At 36.6% G+C, this 25049-nt stretch overlaps 1 protein-coding gene across 1 annotated transcript in view; it reads right to left on the bottom strand.

The window, feature by feature from the left end:
* Positions 1–25049, bottom strand: part of LOC132378891 (neuroplastin-like) — a 58382-nt gene that overhangs the window by 10379 nt on the left and 22954 nt on the right. The window contains exons 2-5 of the mRNA XM_059946177.1: positions 18730–18901; positions 15680–15774; positions 5968–6101; positions 4779–5052 (exon numbers count right to left, since the gene is read on the bottom strand). Of these exons, the coding sequence (XP_059802160.1) occupies positions 4779–5052; positions 5968–6101; positions 15680–15774; positions 18730–18901 (675 nt within the window). The remainder of the gene's footprint in view (positions 1–4778; positions 5053–5967; positions 6102–15679; positions 15775–18729; positions 18902–25049) is intronic.

Consider the following 25049-nt stretch of genomic DNA (forward strand, 5'->3'; position numbering starts at 1 on the left):
ATACTGACCATCAATTGCTCGAGAAATGACTTATCAAAATTTGTAGTAATAAACCAAACTACCCATTCCAACTTCAAATAATGCTTCATCAGTCCAAGCTTGCTTATCTGTCATTTTACAATCCAACAGCTCTGGCAACTGGCATTTCAGGCACCCTTCAATACAGTTCACCATTTTCCAGTGACTGGGCTCCCCATCACAGTTACCTGCTAAAAGACAGGTGCTCCCAGTATCAAGTTTATCAAATGTAGTTTTGAATGCTGTCATCACATGCTCACCATGGCTCTCCCAATGATATTCTACTCTTCATATTTTCCCCTTCACCATTATGTTTATTGGATAATAGTTCTCAATTAAACAGCATGTCAATCCAAGCCTATGGTAATTAAGAGCTCTTGGGCATTTTTCCCTCACTTTTTTTTATGGATTACATATCAACTGCATTATTTAATGAAGGTTCTGACACACTAACTGAAAAACATTCCTCCAAATTATTTGCAAAAAAGGCCATTATAAATTATCTATGACGACCAAAAAAAATGGACCGTTTCACTATTTTTTAAAACCTTAAATGTCATTTAATTCTCACTTGCTTCAATAATCTTAAACTATTCATTTTCTTGCTTTACTGAAATGAATAGTTTCTTAAGTAATTGGTGCAAAAGTTTCCATTTATTTTGATCACTTATTTTAAGAGTCATCTGGAGTCAGAAATGGACCTAGCTTTTTCCTCCCAAATTTTTCAAACATTATTTGACTTTACAATTCAAACCTTCTAAATAAACAAGCCCGTTAGTTTTTCCATTCAATCCAAAATTACTAGGATACATGACAATTCCTTTCCTTTAAAAGCATTATTACAACAGAATATATAAAATTTTGGTGAAAAAAGGGATAGTTTTTGAAAAAAAACATGGTCTAAGGTTACTTCACGAAGCAGCAAAAATACTTGAACAACATACTTGATAAAAAATAAGCAAACTTCAGAGAGGGAGAAACTATTTGGATTGCTATCAATTACAATTAACTAGATAAACAAAAAGAAAATAATTGACCAGCAAATGTTCCACAAAATAATGCAACTACAATGTTCAACTAAAACCATCAATTATGTTTGGCAGTGATCTAAACCACACCAAATCTGCCCATGAGTACCCAAACCCAAGTTAACTACAACTCAGTTTAACTACCCAGCCTCATTGTTAAAATAAAAATTGCATTACAAGGATGGTCCCATGCCCTTTAAAACCTCAAACATATTTTCCACAGAGATAATTATATTTTTTTTAACTAGCTTTATGTATTCGGGAAGTTGCATGGACCATTCAACACTTTAAACCTGTTCTACCATTCAATTAGCTTATGGTTGTACTTTATGTGAACAATCTGCCTTAGTTAGCAATTTTTTTAAAAATCTTCTCTAATAGAAGAATACTAATCTTAATTTTGAGTCTCAAGAACTTCTTGGGACTTTGATGGTGTGTCCATTTATATTTACTTTTGCCTGAATAAATGTTTCCTGGTATCAATTCTGAAACTGTCCATAACCTCATTATCTACTGAACAGGATATATAACCAGAGGAAGCCATTAATACTGCATTAAGTACATTTTCTGCAGTTTTTATGGCTCTTCTATGTATTTGTCGACAACTAATTGCATGAAGACACTATTAATTGAGTGGTCCATTTATATTCAGGAACAGTGGGACCAATTCTCATCAAAGTTCTTTGATGACTTCGTCAAGCATTTCATCACTGATTTACATCCAAACGGTACACATGTCCAGTTGACTAAAATGACTACATATGACTCAACTTTTCTGACACAAAGAATGAAGAAATACTTCTGATGTAATCTAATCTACCAGATTTGGACACATTGCTTTTAAAATCTTATGCAGTTAATCCATTCCATTCATTAATCCATAGTCTCAATGGAACTAAATGAGTCTCACAGTTAGGGAGTCAACCTTTGATTTTACAATGAAGTCAATTTGGAAAGTTAAGAACTAATTGCATTTTGGTTATAAAAACTTGTTTAAATCATGAATAAAAACTGTCAATATTAAATACTATTTCAAAGAGTCAAAGGAATACCTGATTAAAATGCCTAAGTTCTAGGTATACTATGCAAGGTTGCACATTTAAATGGTACCTGAAATAGATAAAATGATTAATATGAAAACTCTTTAGTTGGGTCTGTTCAAGTTAACCTAACCATTACCAAACGAACAATCTTTGACAGATGCTGCAAAGAATGATACCAAACTGTTGCTCATTTTTAATATGCTTAACTGAATATCCTATCCATGTCAAAGATCTTTTAGAACTTCAATCATTTCATCAACCTGAAATATCGATTCCTTTTCTCCCTCCACAGATAATGGCAACCTGAGTATGTTCTGCAGTTGTAATATCATTTGTTGTAATATTAGATTTTCAGCATCTCTGTATCTTGCTTCATTTTAAGACTGATTGTTTTGAAGACAAGTTACCAAACCAACAATTATTCTCCTCAATGCCCTCTGTAGCTGGGAGATGTAGACAGAAAAATTAAAAAAAAATGAGATGTAAATTTTGAAAATAATTTAGCAAAGACAGAAACCCTTTTGCTGACTGCAAATTTATTTAACCTCTACAGCCATTGTACAAAGGATAGCAAGCAAGAGTGTACAGTTGGTAAATTCAGCATACTTGAACAATACTGAAGACATACTAGAATGAAGTCTCAAATCATCATAAAAGGAAGTAACTTCATATGCATACTTCTGTTTCTGGTACATTTATCTGAAGACTAAGCATGCAAAATTTCCACTGGATATTTTATTAAAAGTTGAATTTTTGCATCTTTGCTAATACTGTCATAGTAAAGGAGTTTCACAGTTATTCAGTAGTTTCAATGAACCATCCAATTAGATGCACAGGATTACAACAACGTTTTATGTCTCTACATGAGAAAAATGGTCTGGCAATTTTTTTTAATGTCCAAGGATTCAAAGCTTATTTGTCAGGCATTATCTTAAAAAGCAACATCGCCAAAACCTACTTTACCTACTTTTTACAGTACTTTTGTAACTGCACTCCTTGCATCACATGCATTTTACTGCTTATTTATCCCAAACACTGGCTGTTCTCTTCATTTAATCAATTACTTTGTTTCTCCAGTTTGTTACTTGTAATTCGGCAAGATGTCTTACCTCAGTCATACAGAAGGAGAACTGTAAAAATACGGTTGCACATAAACTGAACTACTGCCTTGGTACAAATACACCCAGTGCCAAACTCACCCTAAATGCAAATAAGTATACTGAAATTTTTCACTGAAAATTGAGAGATTTTGCCGAGTTGAATTACTAATACAAGATCTTGCCAAAATTCAAGACTCAGTAGATTATCCATTAAAAAGAGAAAAACAAGTCTGAGCAATTGAATACAGACATAAAACCAGTCAAGAATGCCTTGAAATATACTTTGCTAGCTTGGGCATCTTTTAAATGAATAAATTATCTATATAAACATGATTCAAATTCTAAGGGCATATATACTCCAGCTGAATTATTCACTGCATCAATACTTGGTACTAACTGCTTTAATAAAGCAGGAACAGACAAAGTTACACAACACATTAAGAAATAAGATACATCCTTTGAATAAAGGGCCTCTTCCATCAGTTTCGTTTCAGTCACATTGGCAACCATCTTCAAAGCCTTTTCCTTGTTTCTTTATCCTACATTTTTATTATTTCATATTTCCTCTTTTTGTCTCTGGTCTGTCCTTTTGCAGCTGGCTTCTTCAACCCTTTTAGCTTATACTTAGCTTTTCTTTCGGAGATTGTGCCTCCACAAAGAAACATCCAAAATGATAAGGCATACAAGATTCATGTGCTATGTTGTCAAGACCCAAACAGCTATCTGAAGTGCCACTGCTTAAAATAACACATTTCATGCTATCCACACATTAGAACAAAGGGTTGAGTAATCAAGCACTTATAGATATTAAAATGTAATTCTGTCGACCATCCTTGATGTATTTTATATCAAACATAAGTAATTATCATACAGTGCAATAATGGTGAAATGCAAAAAGATTTAACTGGATTTACAGCACTAATGAGTGGATAATCACAAATGTAATCATTCCATTAAAATGTGACAAAGCATTTTGCCTCAAAAAATTTACTATATATTCCTCTTTAGTTATAATTTGCAGTAATAGTTACAGACATGCATTTACACATGGAGGGGTTGTGAATTATGGGAAGGTGCAGGTGAATTAGACAAGAGGAAAGATGAGCAGCACAGGAGAAAACTTCTCAAATAAATCCTAACAGAATAAAAGTAGCACTTGGTGGCGATACTCTCAAAATATTCTTAAAAATTCCCTTGTGAAACAATTGGATCACTTATATTGAAATGGTGAAGAACAATCCAAATTCAGTAGTTTGCAATGGAAACTGACAGTTTGAACATTTGCACAAGGAAAATAAGCAAGTTCCTCGGCAAACAGTTATCTCAATCTTTTGCAAGTGAAAACCACTGAAATAGAGTTTGGAATTGGTTGTTATTTGTTTGAAAATCTAAATTATTAGAATGTTCCATGTTCAAAAGGGAACATAAAATTATGAATAAGATATGAATGCTTATGTCTTTTCAAGTAACCCATTTAATTCGAGAGACTGATAATGAAGAGTATTTATAGTACCTGGAAACAGGCTAATATCAAATGGGTTAAGTCAACTGCAAAAGTCTAAAAGGTTACATAAAAGAAAGAAACTTACCGTCAGGGACTTCATCTGGTCTCTTTCGTTTCTCGTACACAACAATGATGATGACCAGAATGACTATTTCTGCCACAACTCCTAAGAAGGGCCAGAGAGGTGCCAGGTTGCTACGCACACGCAGGATAGTGTTGGCAAGGTTGTAACCATAGTAATTTGTGGCATTGCACGTGTATATGCCTGGGTCAGCCTCAATATGCAGAGTCTTAATTATTAATTCTGTGTAATTGTCTTTATTATTGATTAAGTAACGTCCAGTGTCATTATTCAGATCCTAAAGAGAAAAAGGGGAAATAATCTTGAGTTTAAAGATCTAGTGCTTTCCCGGTGTATATGACGAATAAACTCTTCTCAGGTTATAATCGAAACTTTTGTTTGGCTGGAAGCCCAAGAAGAGTTAATTTGTGATCTTGAGATTGACAGAAATTTACCATTATTCTTCAGCTGAAGTATTCTACACCCCCCCCCCCCCCATTGTGAACAAAAGGCATTCTGTCTTGTACTTGCATACACAGTATAAAAGAGAAACAGAAGCAAGCTCATGTGATTAGGAAACAAGCTAAAGGAGAAAGCAATTATTGACTTCAGATCAGACTACTCTACCTCTAAACACTAGGTTCTGTCAAGTACAGCCCTCCAGCAGGGAGCCTGTGCTCAAATCCATGAACTTAGATCACACCAGGATGAACATGCCTCCAATGCAATGCACCCAACTTGGGCAAGTTTATGTAAATAGCCATATAGAAATACTCAGACTATACATACCTGATCAATATCTGCTGCATGCTTTACATGCTTTGTCACTCTACTTTGAAGCTCAGTATCAAAAATATTACACAATAATAGACATGCTCCTTCAGACATGTAGAATGAATGAGCAGCTACATACCATTGCATAATATTGTTAAAATCTCTGAAACACCATTGACTGCAGCTTTCCCTTGTGAAGATATGCAGACTTCAACCTCACCAGCATACCACCAATCCATTCATTCTTAAACCTTTAATTGAATTTTTCCCCTTTATTTGTTTTAATGAATATTAGATAAAAATGAAATTTTTGTTATTATTATTTTGTTATTATTGAATATTATTCAGGTCATGTCATTACTGGAGAAGAATTTGATTTCAAGTTAGAAGAAATGGTAAGCATACCATAATGTCATAACCTCCAGCAAAGCAAACTCACCACATATTCATCTTTCACCTTCTTATGCCAGGTCCAAATAGGGTGCGGATATCCTACAGACTTGCAGTACAAAAGAGCATCCTGTCCCTCATTTTTATTCTCGCTCTTCTTATGACCGGTGATTTCTGGAGATGCTAGGACAAAAATTACAAAAATACTCAAGTGTGCAATGAAACAAGAATAAGACGATCAAAGGTGCAGAACAAAGCAGCTCAAAAGTTGCTGTTCATTCTTTTTTTAAGTACCAACTGACTAATCACAGAAATTACCAGTGCCCATTTTCTCCTCTAATCTGAAGGGGGTGTGAAGCACAGTTTATCATTCCACAGGATTCATCAAACATCCACTCTGGTACTCTGAAAACTGAACACAGCAGCTTGCCAGTTTAGACCACTAAATCTCCACATTCGATATGTTGTATTTTTATTTCTCAGCTTACATGGGCACTCAACTCTTTAAATCTGGTGCAGTCATCCCTTTTACCAGTGTACTGCACTGTTCTTTAAAAGGACATATTCTAATTATCAAGTGAGCATTTTCCCTTTCCTGTAGAGATCTGTATAGTTTATCCAAAACCACTTGATTCATACCACGACATTGCAATGTTTGTAAAAATGACTCTGATTTAAACTGAATAATTCAAACAGCTGGCTAATGTAATTCTTCCATCCACTGAACAAAAGGAATTAATAGACAGTTTTAATACCAATTATTTATCTATACCATGATTATGGTTTCACTTGTTCCAACACAAATTAATGTTCAGAAACCTCAATGTCAGCTTAAATGTTTTAATTTTCTCATTCCATGCTTTCTTCTGTTACCAGACAAGCCGATTTGATATTTCTGTCCATATCATTTGTGATCTCATACTGTGAATCAACAGTTAGAAGTCTCTAAATATGGTTGACTCATCAGATTCTCACACCTGCAGAAAAGGTAATCAATGGACCCACATACACTAAGCCAATCAGTACACAACAATACACTAAGTATAATTATCACCTCACTGCCAACTACTCCTGTTCGTCTGTGCTAACCTGTAACTGATGGAGGACAGACCTTATTTTCTATACCTGGCAGTCAGATAGCAAAGTCAGGACAGCAGTCAGGCCTCTGGCAGTCCAGTCCTGATGCCCTGACCCGAAACACCCTATAACAGATTTTGAAGGACAAAATTATAGCAGGTTTTGGTTGTCAAAGTTGTGAAGCAGTCTTAACAGATTTTAAATGCCCCTAACATTCAGAGACAATTAATAATTATTAAAATTTATCAAATAGTTTATGAAGAAATTAAACATTTAAATATATATTAAACACTTGGAAATTATGAACATTAACCTGAATTAAAATACCTTCCCATTTCATTAGATGAATTACCTCTGAAACAAAATCAGTTTATTCACTAAACAACATTTCTAGGTCAAATCTTCCAAAGGATTCATATGGAGACAGAAATCTCAGTAGTAGGCACACTATATATAATAGTGACAGAGAATTCACTAGAGTTTATTGTAAATAACTGAAGTCACAGAATTACTCAGAGCAGCTATTTACTGTCAACCTGAATTCAAAGGACCAGTCACCACAACTATATTGTTTAATTATATGACCAAAATCAGTCACATCATAATTGTCAAGTTCAACCAATTCACCCAAACTCACCTTTCAATCATAAAACCATAAGACTTGGGAGCAGAATGAGGACATTTAGCACATTGAGTCTGCTCCGCCATTCAATCATGGGTGATCCTTTTCTCCCCTCCTCAGCCCCACTCACCAGCCTTCTCCCCATAACTTCTGATGCCATGGCCAATCAAGAACCTATCAATCTCTGCTTTAAGTACACCCAACTACCTGGCCTCCACAGCTGCTTGTGGTTAAAAAAAAAATACACAAATTCACCACCCTCTGGCAAAAGGAAATTCTCCAAATCTGTGTTTTAAATGGATGCCCCTCTATCCTGAGGCTGCGCCCTCTTGTCCTAGACTCCCCCACCATAGGAAACATAGTCTCCACATCTAGGCCTTTCACCACACAGAAGCTTCCAATGAGATCCCCCTCATCCTTCTAAATTCCAGTGAGTACACATCCAGAGCCAAACGTTCCTCGTATGAAGGCCCTTTCATTCCCGGAATCATCCTTTGGAACCTCCTCTGTACTCTCTCCGATACCAGCACATCTTTTCTTGGATGAGGAGCCCAAAACTGTTCACAATGCTCAAGGTGAAGTCTCAACAGTGTTGAATAAAGCCTCAGCATCACATCCCTGCTCTCACATTCTCAACCTCTTGAAATGAAAGATAACATTGCATTTGTGTTCTTCACCATTGACTCAACCTGCAAGTTAACTTTTAGGGTGTTCTGCACAAGAACTCCCAATCCCCTTTGCATCTCAGATTTTTAGATTTTCTCCCCGTTTAGAAAATAGTCTGCACATTTATTTCTACTACAAAAATGCATGTATTTTCCAACATTACACTGTATTTCATTTGCCACTTTCTAGCCCATCCTCCTAACTTGTCCAAGTCCTTCTGCAACATACCCGTTTCCTTTAATTCCTACTCACTGCCTCCTACCAATCAGCCAATGCTCTAGCCATTTCATTAACTTTCCTGTAATACCATGGGCACTTATCTTGGAAAGCAGCCTTATGTGCGGCAACTTGTCAGATGCCTTCAGGAAGTCCAAATGTACAACATCCACTGCATCACCTTATCTATCCCACTTGTAAAGAATTCCAACAGGTTCATCAGGCAAGATTTTCCCTTAAGGAAACCATACTGACTTTGTCCTATCTTGTCCTGTCTCACCAAGTACTCCATCACCTCATCCTAATAATTGACTCCAACGTCTTCCCAACGATTGAGGTCAGGCTAACTGATCTATAATCTCCTTTCTGCTGTCTTCCTCCTTTCTTAAAGGGTGGAGTGACAGCTACAATTTTCCAGTCCTCTGGCACCATGCCAGAATCCAACTGTTTTTGAAAGATCATTACTAATGCCTGCACAATCTCTACCACTACCTCTTTCAGAACCCTGGGGTGCAGTTCATCAGGTCCGGGTTTATGTACCCTTAGATCTTTCAAAATTTTAAGCACCTTCTCCCTTGTAATAGAAACTGCAATCCCTTCTATTCCCTCATACCCTTCAACATTTAGCACATTACAACTATCTTCCACAGTGAAGACTGATGCAAAATACTCATCTAGTTTATCTGCCATTTCCTTGTCCCCTGTTATTTCTTCTTTCGTCTCATTTTCTAGTGGTCCTATATCCACTCTCATCTCTCGGATTTTTTTATACATTCTTGTAAAAGCTTTTACTATCCACTCTGTTATTGTTTGCTAGCTTGCCTGCATATTTTATCTTTTCTCTCCTAATAACTCCTTTAGTTGCTCTCTGTAGGTTTTTTAAAAGCTTCCCAATCCTCTTTTGCTTTTACATTAGTTTTGACTTCTTTTGTCAAATTTTGCCAGTTGAGCTTCTTTTTGTTTTTGGAATACATATATTTTGCACCTTCCTCATTTTATCCAGCATCTCACACCATTGCTGCTCTGCTGTCATCCCTGCCAGCATCTCATTCCAATTTACTTTGGCCAGCTCCTCTCTCTCATACCTGTTAATTCTTTTATTTCACTGAAATACTGCTACGTCAGACTTCACTTTTTTCCTATCAAATTTCACTTTGAACTCAAATCATATTGTGATCACTGTCTTTTAAATGCTCTTTTACCTTAAGTTCCCAAAATGCCTCCAGTTCATTACATAACAACCCAATCCAACGTAGCTGTTCCCTTAGTAGGCTGAACAACAAAACTGTTCTAAAAAAAAATTCTCGTAGGTATTCAACAAACTCATTCTCTTGAGGATCCATTACCAGCCTTATTTTCCCAATCTACTTGCATGTTAATAATCTCCAGGACTATCATAACATTGCTCTTCTGACACACCTTTTCTATTCCTTGCAGTTTCTTAACTCAACCCAAAGGGATTCAGCTTCTTCCAATAACGGGTGGGGTGGGGGAGATGATACACAAATTGCTTGGTCCTTCTTACTTTAATTCACTGTCAGAACTTAATCCATCCTCCAATACTGCCTCCAGGCTAGGTTTCTATCTCATTAACAATAGCATATTACAAACCTTCCACTTCATAAACCACTGGACACAGTAGGTCATTATGATTCATGTCAATAATGCACAAAACCTTATCAAGTAACATTTACAAAAATCTCTTAAGTATCTTATATTTACAATTTTTGCCTTTTAACCTTTAAACACAATGATGTTCAACTTCCTTGGTAAATTAATTCCACCAGAGTTCCTTATATGTACTCATGCTTCCAAGTTTAACATTCTTCAATGAGTAAAAATATCATGCACCATGTAACCATTCATTACTATAAACATACAACCCAAATCTGCCACTTTGAGAGATTACTTCCCTCACCAGTCCACTTTACAACTCATTCCCCATGGCTCTCCGCATGGCCACCAAACTCTTCTACTGATAAAAACAGAGAAAGTTAAGGGTTACTCCAAAACTCATCCATATTGACAAACCCATAAAGTGTTTACCCAGCTTTGTCAGGGCACAAGTAGAGTGTTCTCAAATAGCTTCTGCAGAGACATAGCCAAAGTGCAGTTGATCATTTCAGGTGCGTACAGTATGATAGCTCCATGTGCAAAGTGGGTCACTGACACAATATTGACACCCACTCACTAAAATAAAGTCCTGACAATTTAAGGCCATTTAAGTTTCAGATCTGTCATCATACATAAGCCAACCCATATAATATGAGATTAGTGAGCAGGAGGTTTTGTACAAGAATGCCATGGTAGCATAGCTGTTACAGCAATGTTATTACAGCTTGGTGGGTCGAAGTTTGGATTCAATCCCAGCATCCTCTATAATAAGTTTGTACATCCTCCCTGTGGAAGGCATGGGTTTCCTCCAGGTGCCGTAATTAGTAGGTTAATTGGTAATTGTAAATTGTCCCGTGAATAAGCCAGGGTTAAACAAATGGGTCGCCAATGGTGTGACTGCAGATTCATCACTCTCTGGCTAAAGAAATTCCTCATCTCCTTTCTAAAAGGACACACCCTCCCCCAATCCTGAGTCTGTCTCCTCTGGTCTTAGACTCTCCCACCATAGGAAACATCCTCTCCCTATCCACTATCAAGGCGTTTCACCATTTGATAGGTTTCAATGAGGTCACCCCTCATTCTTCTGAATTCTAGTAAATACAGGCCCAGAGCCAAAGGCTCTTCATATGACAAAACATTCAATTCTGGAATCATTGTGAACCTCCTTTGAGCACTCTCCAGTTTCAGCCCATCGTTTCTTAGAAAAGAGGCCCATAATGCTCCTCGATTTTTTTTTTGTGTATTTTCCCTCCATTTAGAATTTTCTCTCCCTTTCATTGCTTCTACCAAAGTACAAGACTATACACTTCCCGACACTGTATTCCAGCTGTCATTTCTTTGCCCATTCTTCCAATCCAAGTCCTTCCGTTGCCTCCATACTTCCTCAAAACAACCTGCCCCTCCACCTATCTTCACATCTGCAAACTTTGAAACAAAGCCATCAATTCCATCATCCAAATCACTGACCAGAAAACCAGAAAAAGAATCGGTCCCAAAACTGACCCCTGTGGAACACCACTAGTCACCAGCAGCCAGCCAGAAAAGGCTCCTTTATTCCCACTCTTTGCCTCCTGCCAATCAGCCAATAACTTATCCATGCTAGAATCTTTCCTGTAATATTAGCTTATAATTTATTAAGCAGCTTCATGTGTGGCACCTTGTCAAAGGCCTTCTGAAAATTCAATTACACAACATCAAACAATTCTTCTTTGTCAATCCTGCTTGTTATTTCTCCAAAGAATTGCAACGTATTTGTTAGGCAAGATTATCCCTTAAGAAAGCCATCCTGACTATGGCCCTTCTCATCATGTGCCCCCAAGTACCCTGAGACCTAATCCTTCATAATCAACTCCAACATCTTCCCAACCACTGAGGTCAGGCTAACTGGCCTATAACTTCTTCTGCCCCTCTCCCTTCTTGAAGAGTGGAGTGACATTTGCAATTCTCCAGTCTTCCAAAACCATTCCAGAATCTAGAAGGGCCTGTTCCACACTGTATCTCTAACTTTACAAAAATACAATCCAGAAAGACAGCTTCACAAATCTTCAGTTGATGCTACCTTTATATTTCTAATGAAATCTTAAGCATTTTAAAATTGCCAGTAGTGTTCTATTGACTGATGAAATACATGATACTTTGTTTCAATAGTACTTCTTTATTATTTTAACTCGGAGTCCGCTGCAGTCAACGCGCTTTCATTGGGTGCTGCATCTGTGAAGCTGAGTCGGGCGGCGCCAGAAAAGTCCACAGCAGGGGTATTCCCTTCTGCCGCCAGCGTGGGATGGCGAGTCTGTCGGGACCCTGGTGACTTGTGGAAACTGTGTGGTGATTTCTTTTGAACTTATAGTCCTTTAACATCTTTGGACTATTTTTACTGTGCCCATAGTCTGTTTTTTATCAATTATGCTATTGTTTGTACTGTTGTAACTATGTGGTTTTGTGCAGGTCTTGTAGCTTTAGTTTTTGGTCTTGTTTGTCTGGTGGATTTGGAGCTCCTTTCCAGAGAACGCGCTAAGACAGTAGCGCGATATTAATATGCAGCAGCCTCTCCGGACTCTGGATTGGGGATTGCCAAACGTTATGTGGATTTTCTAGTGTAGTCTGTTTTGTCATATGCTTTTGTGATATCATTCTGGAGGAACGTTGTCTCATTTTTTAACTGCATTGCATTTGTGGTTTCTAAATGACAATAAGCTGAATCTGAATAATGTAAAATCTCCAACCCAAGACTTGTCATCCATAACAAAAATCAAGTAGTGCAGGTAAATAATGCAGATTAGATTTAAAACATTGTAAATGGGGTGTGGACAAAATTAACAAAGGGGGAGCTTATTGTCCATTCACAAGAGTTAATTCTATAGTTTGGAACCTTACTCATTTGCATGCCAGTTTCTGTACTCTGAACAGTTTCAATGACACAAACTTTTTTTTAAATGAAGGCAGCTTTTTTTTTGTTTTATGGCTCTGCCCCACATTCACCTAATTCTATTTTAAAAATAGCTGCGATGGGATTTGAATGCATGATCGTTGGATAACTTACACCCAAAACAACCTTCTGCAGCACTTCTGCTTCAGGTATCTAGTTTGCTGCAATTCAAATCAGAAAGACTTATAACATTAAAAGATATACTGTACCTTGAAAAAGTATTCAGTCCCCACAACTATTTCCACATTTTGTCTCATTTTCTAAACTTAAAGTAGGATTTTTTTTTTCAGCTAATCTAAAAAGCATTGTGTATCATGTCAAATTTGGTCAGGATTGATGAGAAGATGAATGCTGCTAAATACAGAAAGATCCTGGATTTAAAAAAATGCTACCATCTGCCAGAAAGCTTAGCCAGAGTAGGAAGTTTGTCTTTCAGTAGGACAATCCAAAGCACACTGCAAGAGTAACCCTGGAGTGGTTTCAAATTAAGAAAACCGATGTCCTTGAGTGGCTCAGTCAGAGACCTAACCTTAGCTAAATCCAACATCTCTGGCAAAACCTCAAGACTACCATCCACCACTTCTCCCCAACTAACTTGGCATAGATTGAGCAATTTTGCAAGGAGGAATGGGCAAATCTTTCTCCATCACATTGTGCAAAGCTGAGAGTCTTATCCAAAAAGATTACTGGCTGTAATAGCTGTGAGAGTTGGTTCAACTAAGTACTGAGCAAAAGGGCAAAAGGTGGGTGGGGGGGGGGGGGAACGGAGGACAGATGAATACTTTTGTAATGCTGACCTTTCAGGATTTTCTTCATACTTTATGATTTTCCCTGTGTTTTGGGCTCTACTCTGGGGGAGAAAAGAGCATGTGATTCACAAATAAAAAAAATCTCAGTAAAATTGAAATCAGAAGCCCTGGTTGTATTATACTCATTTATGTGAACAAAGAGTTGGGGTCTGAATACTTATACAAGGCACCGTAACTTTTGCAAAGAGTTAAATTTACTCATTATTCATTGGCAAAATACAAATGCAAAATTAAACCAGTGTGCAAAGACAACTGATGCATAGCAATTAAGGCACAATTATCCTTCAGTGTTAATTTGATCTGAAGCCACAAAATGAAAAAAATTAAAAATCAAAAATACACTGAGCGTATTTTTCCCATATAAGTATTCCCTGTTCATGCATTCATTCCACCATAACTGGGCATCAGTATCAAGATTTTCAGACACAAAAGCAAAGTATTACAGATGCTGTAAGAACTGGCAATACCCAGTTGCTCAGGGAGCAGGAGGCATTGCATTGGTGACCTTTGAACAGAATTAGAAAAAGTCAGAAATGTAAGGGATTTTAAACTGAAGACAAGGGAGGGACAGAGAGAACAAAGGGGAAGGTTTGTTATAGGATACAGACCAGGATTGATCGAAAAGTATAAATGACGGCACTGTCAATTTTTAGAGGATAGTAACATTGCACAACTGAAACCTGATAAGACAGAAGAGGACACGATGGAAAATTATACAGTGAAAGTGAGATACACTAGAATGGCTAGCATGAAACTGCTGGCTGAATGGCCTTTCTCTTGCACAGTAGGTGAACATTTACTACACAGAAATAGGTCACAAGAACCACCTCCAACTCAGTTTCAATAGGTTATCAAAATAGCCTTGTTTTCCACCCTTACTGTATTCACTCTAGCTAGGAAAGAAATGTGTAATTCTGCAGACAATGCTTTCAAACCGTATGAATTAATATAAGGCAAGTAACCTAAAGATTTTTTCCATTTCTTACAAATAATTTCCTTCATACTGCAATCCATTTGCTCTGACCCACATAAATGCAAGTGGTTTAGTTTTCAGTGACACGCGAGACATGATCCTATCCATACGATATCCTCTCCACATCTACTTCATCTCACAACTTCTATGAAGCCCTCTCACCCTTCAAAATTTCTGCCTAGCCCATCCAACCTAATAGTCAGCAAATTTCAGGTACTGGCCCAATAAAATCTTTTCTGAACTGCACAGAACACATTATACTCTCCCATGAATGGAGACCAAACTTTGAGGTCTCAGCAATGTCCTTTATAACCAAAGCATAACTTCCCTAATTACAGTCGACTGTACTTCTTCCTATGGATGCTACCTAGCCTGCTGCGTTCCACCAGCATTCTGTGTGTGTTGCTTAAATTTCCAGCATCTGCAGGTTTCCTCATGTTTGCATAACTTCCCTAACTTTGTAATCCCCTGACATTTTCTTTCTTTTTGGTTATCATTTACTATTTACTAGCCTTTTGGAAATTCTTCCTGCATACTGCTTCATTTCAGTCATTGCTTAATCACATTGCCCACACACTCATCATAGCTTACTTTTCTGGCCATCTCTGTGTCATCAGCAAATTTAGCAACAGTACTTCAAGTGATTTCCTTCATTTATAAAAAATTGAGGCTCCAATATCTATTCCTGTGGCGCACTGCTATATTTTGGCAACAGACCCATTTCTGCCTACTATTTCTCCAGTTCAACACAGGCGATGTCACTAAACTGGGAAACATGGCGAGTAAGCACAGGGCAGATGGGAGTACAACAAGTTGTGTGCCCATTCTGTGTGTTTGTGAAAAGGAGAGAGAACCTACCTTTGACATCAATAGTAGCATTCACTGCAGTGGAACTTTCAAATGTAAAGACACATTGATATTCTCCAGAATGTTCTGTTCTCGGTTTAGTAATCCTGGATTGCAAAGGAGTTAGAAATATATTAACTTATTTATTCATACTAATTGAAATTACAAATCACCATTTCAAATATGCCTGTCTGCCAGTGGAAAAACATCTCATGTAAAGCCAATGTTGTGTACTTTTTAAAAATTGAAAATGATTTTGAAAAGCTTCAAGCCACATCAGAATAACAGGTCACATATATAAAGATCAAAGATTACCTAATCTGTCAAATGTACATCGAAACATACAGTGAAATACATCATTTGCGTCAATGACCAAAAGCCCACAAAGTACCCATGCTTCTGGAGCCAACATAACATGCCTACAACTTAACCCAAACCCATACATCTTTGGAATGTGGAAGGAAACCAGAGCATCGAGAGGAAGCCCATGCTATCATGAGAACATACACACCTTATAGACAGCAACAGAAAATCACTGATCACTGGCATCGTATTAGTGTTATGCTGCTATGCTACCATGCTATTTGAAACAGCAATTTAAAACAGAGCAGAACAGTAGGTTCTATTGCAATACTTAATCAAATATGGCCAACCTTTTCCAGAACCCTGGAAAATGTGAACAGAAACTCACTGTATACTCTATAAACTGGCTTCAGGTATTTGATGCTGAACGGTCTTTTTAAATCCAAAGAATTGCCCTTTGGGTGGTGGGTGTAATATTCAGCAATAAAGTCATCTAGACTAGGAAAGCACGACATTATCACACCTGCTCTCACACTGAATAACTCCAAGGCAAACACAATTGACGTGACATCCCCATTCAAGGCAAGAGAAAACAAGTAATTTTTAAACTTTCATTAATTTTCATTAACTACAATGGTTCCAGAAGTCTAATTTTATGAAAGAGAAACAGTATTTGCCAAATTTATTAGACTTTACTGATGATGTAAACAGCAGAGTAGATAAAACAGAACTATTGATGGCACATTTCAATTTCCAGGAGCCTCTATGAATGTTTACACAAAATTAAGGATAATAGTGCCAAAAGATGAAGGTGGAATAAATAACATTTTTGATTGGCAAAGTTTAACTAACGTGAGGGCTTCTACCATACTCTGTATTATTGAATAAGGTCAAGTGACTAAGACTTGTTGACAAGAAGATATAAAAGTTACGACGATAATAGGATAAGAGGTTAAAAGAGTGGATAAAAGTGGGACAAGAAGAATAAGATGCACAAGGTTTTTCACTTTGAATGAGGTACATACAGAAAAAAGAACATTTTTAAAATGGAATAAAACTATTAAATGCAGATGTTCAGAAAGGTAAGGATACCCTTGTACAAGCTTAAGGTACAACAACTTATTACATAGGCAAATGAACATGGCCTCCTAGAGGACCACAACCTTGTCATCGGGATTGGAAGCTTGCGTGGCTCAATGACCCAGAGAGCTATGTTAACTGGAATCGGAACTTTATATGATTTGACTCTATGCAAGGTCATCTATGCCAAACAGGTAAAAGGATGGAGACCAGACTTGGAGAAGCCCACCGGTCCACCAGGCTCAAGGATTCAGCTCAAGATTAACAACTCTGACTGATAAAACAAAACTGTTATGGAAACAACAATGAAGAATTCTTCTGCATCTCAGTGCAACAGTATTCCTATGTCTCCAGCCAGGACTTGCATGACTGACAGTAGTGAAAGCAGAGAGGAAGCTACTGACGTGAGGGAAGTCCTGAACACTGCCAGAGATGGAGAACCTTCATTGTTGTCCTAAACACTAGTGGCATAATGGGTAACAAGACTGAGCATGAGGCCTCTTATTGTATGGGAGAAGGAAATCAACAAAATGGTTGCCTTGTGAAACAGAGAGAGAATGAATATTTAATATTGGTCTATTTAAGGAAGGATATATTTGTTTTTGAAATGGTATATGACTTTAAAAAGCAGTTTGGTTGACTAGCCCCCAAAATGCAATCCAATCTCCTTTCTATTTATATCACTCTGGGAATGGAAAATAGCCCCTACTGACTTTATAAGAACTAACATCTAAAACCTGCAAGAGATTCTACTACTAGATAGAATCACTAAAATAAAAATATTTGGACATATTCCAGATTGTATAGTGGCATGTATAATTGTTCTTACAATTTACTGATGGAAGTATTTATGGCAGATGAAAGAATTTTTTAAAAGACCAAAGAAATTTATATTTTCAAAGGGATAAATTAACCACATTATCAATAGTTTATGCTAAAGTTTTCAATAATAAAAATAGCTATTAATAGAATAACTTCTCATTAAGTTTAGTTTCTCTTCCCTTTTGGAAAAAACTTCTGTCAATAACATTTATGAAAGAAAACTGACAAATACAGTAAGTAACACAAACGGGCACTAAAACAGATGGCTCCCCAGTTACTACAACTTCTGCAGGAAATAAAACAGACCGATGATACTGAATCTAGTTATTGCATGACAGGCAAGGGCTGCAGTAACTCACCAAAGCTGTTCACAACCAACTTCACAAAACTATTGAATAATAATTAATAAATGGTGGCCTTGCTTGTGACACAATTATCAGGAACAAACGGATGGAGGAAATAGAGAGAAAAAGCCTCAACTGATCATTAGCAACACTGCTTTTGAAAAGGTAATGATTTATCACTGTGTTACAACAAATGCCTGACTATATCTCACAGGACCCAATAGCATCATTTGCCTTCAAAACAGAAAGCAGTTGGATTACATTTGAAATGGGCACATAGCAGATTTGATATACTAGTTTCTCCTGTCTACTATTTTATGTCAATTTCAAAGCAAATCTATTGCATTCTTACACTGTATAATATATCTAATCATTGAATTTACTCCAACAGACAATGCACATGGGATGGTTTTCCATAAACTTCCTGACATGTAAAGGGAATCTTTTCTTATGTATTCAAATGCATTTCAAAATATTCACATATGGTTGCACAAGCCAAAAGACAGCTCTCACTTGTATTCTGTGCTGTTTGTACCAAAATTCCTGGTCCCAATAATTTCTTCTCCATCTTTCATCCAGTAACTGCCGTTGCATGGAGCTGATGCCAAAGTCAGGTTACAAAATAGGAGGATATCTGGGCTTGGAGGCTTTATAACAACTTCTTCAGATGAATAGATCTTTGGCTCTGAAACACACAGAGCAAAACAACAGTTGTTAAGTGAATGTAATATCTGTGCGTAGTGGTAAACAAATGCAGCCAACTCTCAGTCACCAAACACTCAAAAATACAACTTTCAATGAACTGCTGTACCTATTTATTTAGTACTATTACCTTAGAACTGTACCTACAGCTGAATAAAAGCAAAGTAGTAAAAACTTTTCAATAAATCAAAACCGTAATTGCTACATAAATCTACTATTTATGGATTGTCATTCAAATAACTGAGTTTGGAACAGGCTCAGACGACTCAAATTTGTTGCTGACACAGTTTAGGTAAATATTTAGGAAATGACATTTCAAGGTTATTTGCTGTTCGTCTATCTGGCTACAAATCTGGACAGAAAATTGTTTTGTCAAAATGCTGACGCAAATGGCACACATGGTGAACACCAGCATCATCACAACATGACGTGTCATGCTGGTTTAGCTGCAAGCCAAGTCTCCACTTACCAATGCTGAAATGTGATTATAAAGATAATAACCAAGCAAATTAGGTAATTCTATAGACTGAATTTATTATTAATTCAACTGTTAACAATTTAACTCCATGCAAGCAGAAATGGTCTTTTCCATACATTAAGTTTGTAATCCCTTTCTGTGGGTATTATAAAGAAATACATTCTTAGCTGATTTTTTAATTCACTCATCTACATGTGCTTATAAATCCAGTGTTAAGTGCTATCAATAGAATCTGTCCAATAATGGGTCAGGTCTCAAGTATGTTTCAAATCAAGCAACAATAAGAACTGATACAGAAAGAAATTGACAGCACCCATTAAATATAATCAGTCTGAAACTAGAAAATTAAATCATAAAACTCAACTAACAATCAAACAGTAGCACAAGAAATCTGGTATGGGCAGAATGATTACATGACTAGTATCTTACAAATCTTGGCAACAGGTACACAAATTTTCTGGTGTCAATCTAAAAAGATTAATTATAACAGAACAATAGAACAAGGGATTTTTGTTAATAGAGCCAAATAAATAAAAAGACTTGCCAACAACTTCAGGATTTCTTTCACTCAAATGTAGTCAGTGCTCTACAGGATGGATTAGTTACCAATCCGACCTTAAACCCAATTAACCAATCTAAGTCCAAAGACTAAGTGCTGGGGATAGATCAGGTTTACATTCAAATAAAACATGGGGGTCTGAGCTGGACCATACAGTCTAAATCAGTACTTTATTCAGGATGAATGCTTTGTATTGCTACATATGCCCTCTGTTCTTAATCATATTTGATAATCTTCTTCAAGCAGGTCAATATCATGTTTCAGATAAAAGACAGACTTAAGGAACTCAGTACGCCAGGCAGCATCTGTTGAGGAAAGCAGATGATCAGTGTTTCATATCAAGTTCCTACATCAGTCCTGATTCAGGGTCTAGACCCAAAGTGTCAACCATTGCTTTGCCTCTACATTTGCTGCCTGACGTACTGAGTTCCTCCAAACTACAGTATCTACAGTATCCTGTATCACCAATAGTATGTTTCAGATTATTACAATAGCATTCCTTAATTGATGAAAGGACTGCTTTCATAAAAATTTTCATAAATTGAGATATATAGTGAACCTCCCAAAGTGTTGGTCATGTTGATTCAAACATTTAATGCAGCACTGGTGTGCCATTTAACACACAGTGTATTGTTATTTTAAACTGCAGATATGGCCATTTAATGTCACTCAAGTCATTAAAAGCAGATAATTGAAATCGCAGCTGTGGATCAAAGTACAACACAAGGAGCTTTGACCTTTAATCCATTCCTTGAGAAAAGCAACCCATTTCTACCTACTGAATATTTTAATATGGGATGGTTGTTTTAAGCTTTCCTTAGGCATTCCCAGACTGAACTAAGCCAAAGCATTTGTGATCAGCTTGCCACTTTCTGAAGTAACTTTGCATCTATCATTCCGTAACTTAGCTACTTACCTTCTCCAACTGACTTACAAATACCGTTCTACTGATCCACATTGATTTCTCCTTCCCAAAAGTATGCATTTAAAATTTTCAAAATAACTGCTGTCCCCTTTATAACCAGAAATGCACTTACCATCAATGCCTTCCTCTTTGTATCATTCACTTTTCTTTTGCCCAGCTACTGACATCTTAAACAAGACCTACATACCAAAATCCCTTTCCTAAATATCTCAACCCACTCAGCCCAGCGACCCCTCATCTAATTCAATGTTTTTGTCCAGTAACTATTTTTGTCTGCTGAGGCTTCTTAATTTCTATTTCACCTTTTGCTGCAACTCACATTTTAGCAAAAATAACTTTCATTCCATTCAAAGATCAAACTTCAACAGTTGTTTATTTAAACTCATCTAGATGTCTTCCACCTTCCCTTCGACCTAATTTTCTCTCCCAAACCTTATCCTCTGCTATGTTTAAATCATACCATCTTCCACAATCAACTGATCAACATTTAGTTTCCTCTCTCATTAGTTAAATACTATCACTTTTTTCTTCCAATATTTCAAAATGGCTAGCTCCTTAACTCATTCTTGCAGTACAACCAAAACTCATTCTCCTTCAACTGGCACCTTTCCATGCAACTGGAGTTGTAATTACTTTCATTGTCTTTTTAGTCTCATGAACTGCACCAAAGTTAGAGGAATAGCATTCAGTCTTCTTGCTGGGCACATAATAGCCCTTAAGACTTAACGCTGTATTTAACATCTTCAGGAAAGTAAACATTCTAGTCCACTTTAAAACTGGGCATTTCCAATGAAACTCAATCTAGCTACAACATTATCGGTTCACTCTCTTCAAGCTACCTGGCAGTCTATTTCCAGTGTTTCTACTGCTTTGAATTTTATTTTGCCTTCCATAAATGTAATTGAAGTATCTCTGTATATTGCCATTACAAATGCTTAAAATCATAATCACTGAACTGCCTATCATTACTAAGACACTTGATCTTCAACTTAACCAAATTTATACTCTCTTTCCCTTCCCAATCAGTTAATTGGTCATCTATAATGCTTGAGGGGCATACGTGAAAATTGTATTTGAATTACAGTAGAAAATGTCTTTCAGTATATCATACCTAGTACAGCATTCCATTGACTCCAACTCCATCTGTTCTTACCTCTTTTCTAAAATAGGTTTTCATACAATCTCTTAAAATGACTACTTCATGAAATTTTATACTCTAATATCCTTTCTCTGAAAAATATTATAGTAACTTTACCATCTATTCTGATTTGTTTGTGTGATTTCCTTCTAACAAGTCCATTCAATTTTCAAAGATAAAGCAGTGATGGTACATGCAAATTAAACACCAAACATTCTGCACCCAAGGTAAGGTCAGCAATAACCCAAAATATGAAAAACAAATCATTGATTTAAATATAATTTTATTTTCATTTTTCTGAGTATCTTAATAATTTAATTTCAGATTTTGCTGAACTGTCTGCCTGGCAAAAGGGACTGCAAGGTCATAATACTACACATCTTAACCTTGACCATTTCAGCATTGTATCAACTGGTATTGCTCTTATGAATAGAATGTTAAGGATTCTAAATTTTTCTTTGACCTGCACAATACCTTTGAAAAAAGTTCAATTAATACCATTTAAAGCATTTTACTTTCATTTCTTGATTTTTTCAATACAATTAAGAATGGGAAAAACTAGATTGGATTCCAACATCTCATTTCAGGAGCAGTGCTAGAAATTTTGCATTTACTTTTCTTAGTATCAGTTTATTTAAAAAAATTTTGCTGCTACATGCTAATATTTTTTTTCTCCACACAGGGTTTTCTAGGAATATGACAAGGGGATCCTAAGTTAAAATGTGACCTACTGTTGCATGAAAAGGTTTGTGAACCCTTTGCAATTACTTGGTTTTCTGCATTAATTACTCATAAAATGTATGATCATCTAGGTCACAATAATAGACAATCTGCCTAAACTACTAACACATGAACAAGTGTTTTTTTCATGTCTGTATTGAACAATTGTTTAATCATTGAAAGTCCAGGCTGGAAAAAATATCAGCCCTATATTTAATAACTGTTAGAACCTCCTTTAGCAGCAATAACCTCCACCAAACATTTCTTGTAGCTGTTGATCAGACTTGCACAACAGTAAGAAGGAATTTTAGACCATTCCTCCATACAAAACTGTTTCAGCTCATCAGTGTTTCTTCAATACCTTGCATCAACAACCTTCTTCAGGTCATGCCACAGCACCTCAATTAGGTTAAGGTCTAGACTCCAATTTGGCCATTCCAAAACATGAATTTTCTTCTTTTCAAACCATTCTGTTGATTTACTCTGGTGTTTCAGATCATCGTCTTGTTGCATCATCCATGATTTACTTTTGTCTTTCCGATCATTATTCAACTTCTATTAAGCTTCAGGTGATGGACTGCTACCTTGACATTCTCCTGTAAAATTCCTTCATACAATTTTGAATTGTTCCTTCAACAATTGCAAGCAGTCCAGGGCCTGAAGCAGCAAAGCAGCTGAAAACCATGATGCTCCTACCCACCATGGTTCAGTTTGGTGTTGGTGTGCAGTGCCCCTTTTCCCCCAAACATTGTGATATGCATTTATCAAAAAGTGTAACTTTTGTCTCATCTGTTCATAGAACATTGTGTCAGAAGCGTTGTGGAACACTGAGTGGTTTTTTTTGCAAACTTGAGACTTGCAGTAATTTTTTTTATTGGAGAGTAGTGGTTTCCTCAATGGTGTCCTTCCATGAACACCATTCACGTTCAGTGTTTTTTCTTATAGTGGACGCATAAGCAAGATCTAGAGATTTCTGCATGTTTTTTGCTGTTATCCTTTGGTTCTTATTCACTTCCTTCAGCATTGCACTTTGTGCTCTTGATGTAATCTTTGCAGGACGCACACTCCTAAGCAAAGTAGCAACAGTACTGAATTTCCTCCATTTGTAGATAATTCCTCTTACTATGGACTGATTAACAATCAGGCCTTTAGAAATGCTTTTGCAGCCTTTTCCAGCTTTATGCATCTCTACATTTCTCCTTCTATGGTTCTCTGAAAGTCATTTTGATCGAGGCATGGTGCACATAAACAGATCTTTCTTGAGAAGAGCAGGCCCTATCAGTAACCTGACTGTTTTTTTTTATTATAGGGCTGGGTACCCCTACATCCCACACTTCTAAACTCATCTCATTGATTGGTAGGGGCATTACTCCAGAGGTTCACATACTTTCCTGAACACAGACTGTGAAGGGTGTACTCAGCAATGATGAGAAGATGTACAATTGTTTGTGTGTTATTAGCTTAGGCAGATTGTGCTTGTCTATTATTGTGACTTAGATTAAGATCAGACAACAGTTTATGAATAATTAATGCAGAAAGCCAAGTAATTGGAAAGGGCTCACAAACTTTTTCTTGCAACTGCAGAATTGTTGAACATATCAATGAGCAGCTTATATATGAAAATAAATACTGGAAATGCAGTACAAGCTATCTGAACTTGTGTTTCAATTGGTTGAAGGAATATTGCATTCTCTCATGATCTACTAGCAACAAAAAATATGAACATTGCAGTGCAAAGGCATGATTCGATTGAAATTGAGCAAACTACCTTCAGAAAAGGAAGACTAAAGCAGAGCTAATATGATTTTGGAGGAATAAGTAAATACAGAAAGCAGAGCATAGCTGGTGCATATTTTAATTTGTAGGATGGGAAAAATAAGAGTGGGTAAGAGGTTTGAAAGGACTAAGAAAAATAATTCTGAGCAGCAGGATATCGTCTTCAATGTGTACTCACCATCCTGAGTATGTTCTTCTTGCTATTTTGATATTAAATGACTGACCAAAAGTACTGAAAAGGGTGAAAGGAATGCCCTCAAATGAATAATGCAATTAATTTCTAATAGTTCAATCCATCCAATACAGCAGAAGGCCAGAAATGACTAACATTAGTCAATATTTATTCATTTGATCTTTAAGGCAATTTTGAACACTATTTAAATGAAGGCGCTAACATATATGAATTGAATTCTTAAAAATACAAAACCTATGTAGCTGATAGCTCTTCATGAAGATTAAGAATGTCAAGTTCTCAGTGGTGGAAAAGGCTTCAAGAATCTAGCATTATTGTTGATATTCATGCAGTCATTCTCTC

This window comes from Hypanus sabinus, chromosome 21, assembly GCF_030144855.1.
Source record: "Hypanus sabinus isolate sHypSab1 chromosome 21, sHypSab1.hap1, whole genome shotgun sequence".
NCBI lineage: Eukaryota > Metazoa > Chordata > Chondrichthyes > Myliobatiformes > Dasyatidae > Hypanus > Hypanus sabinus.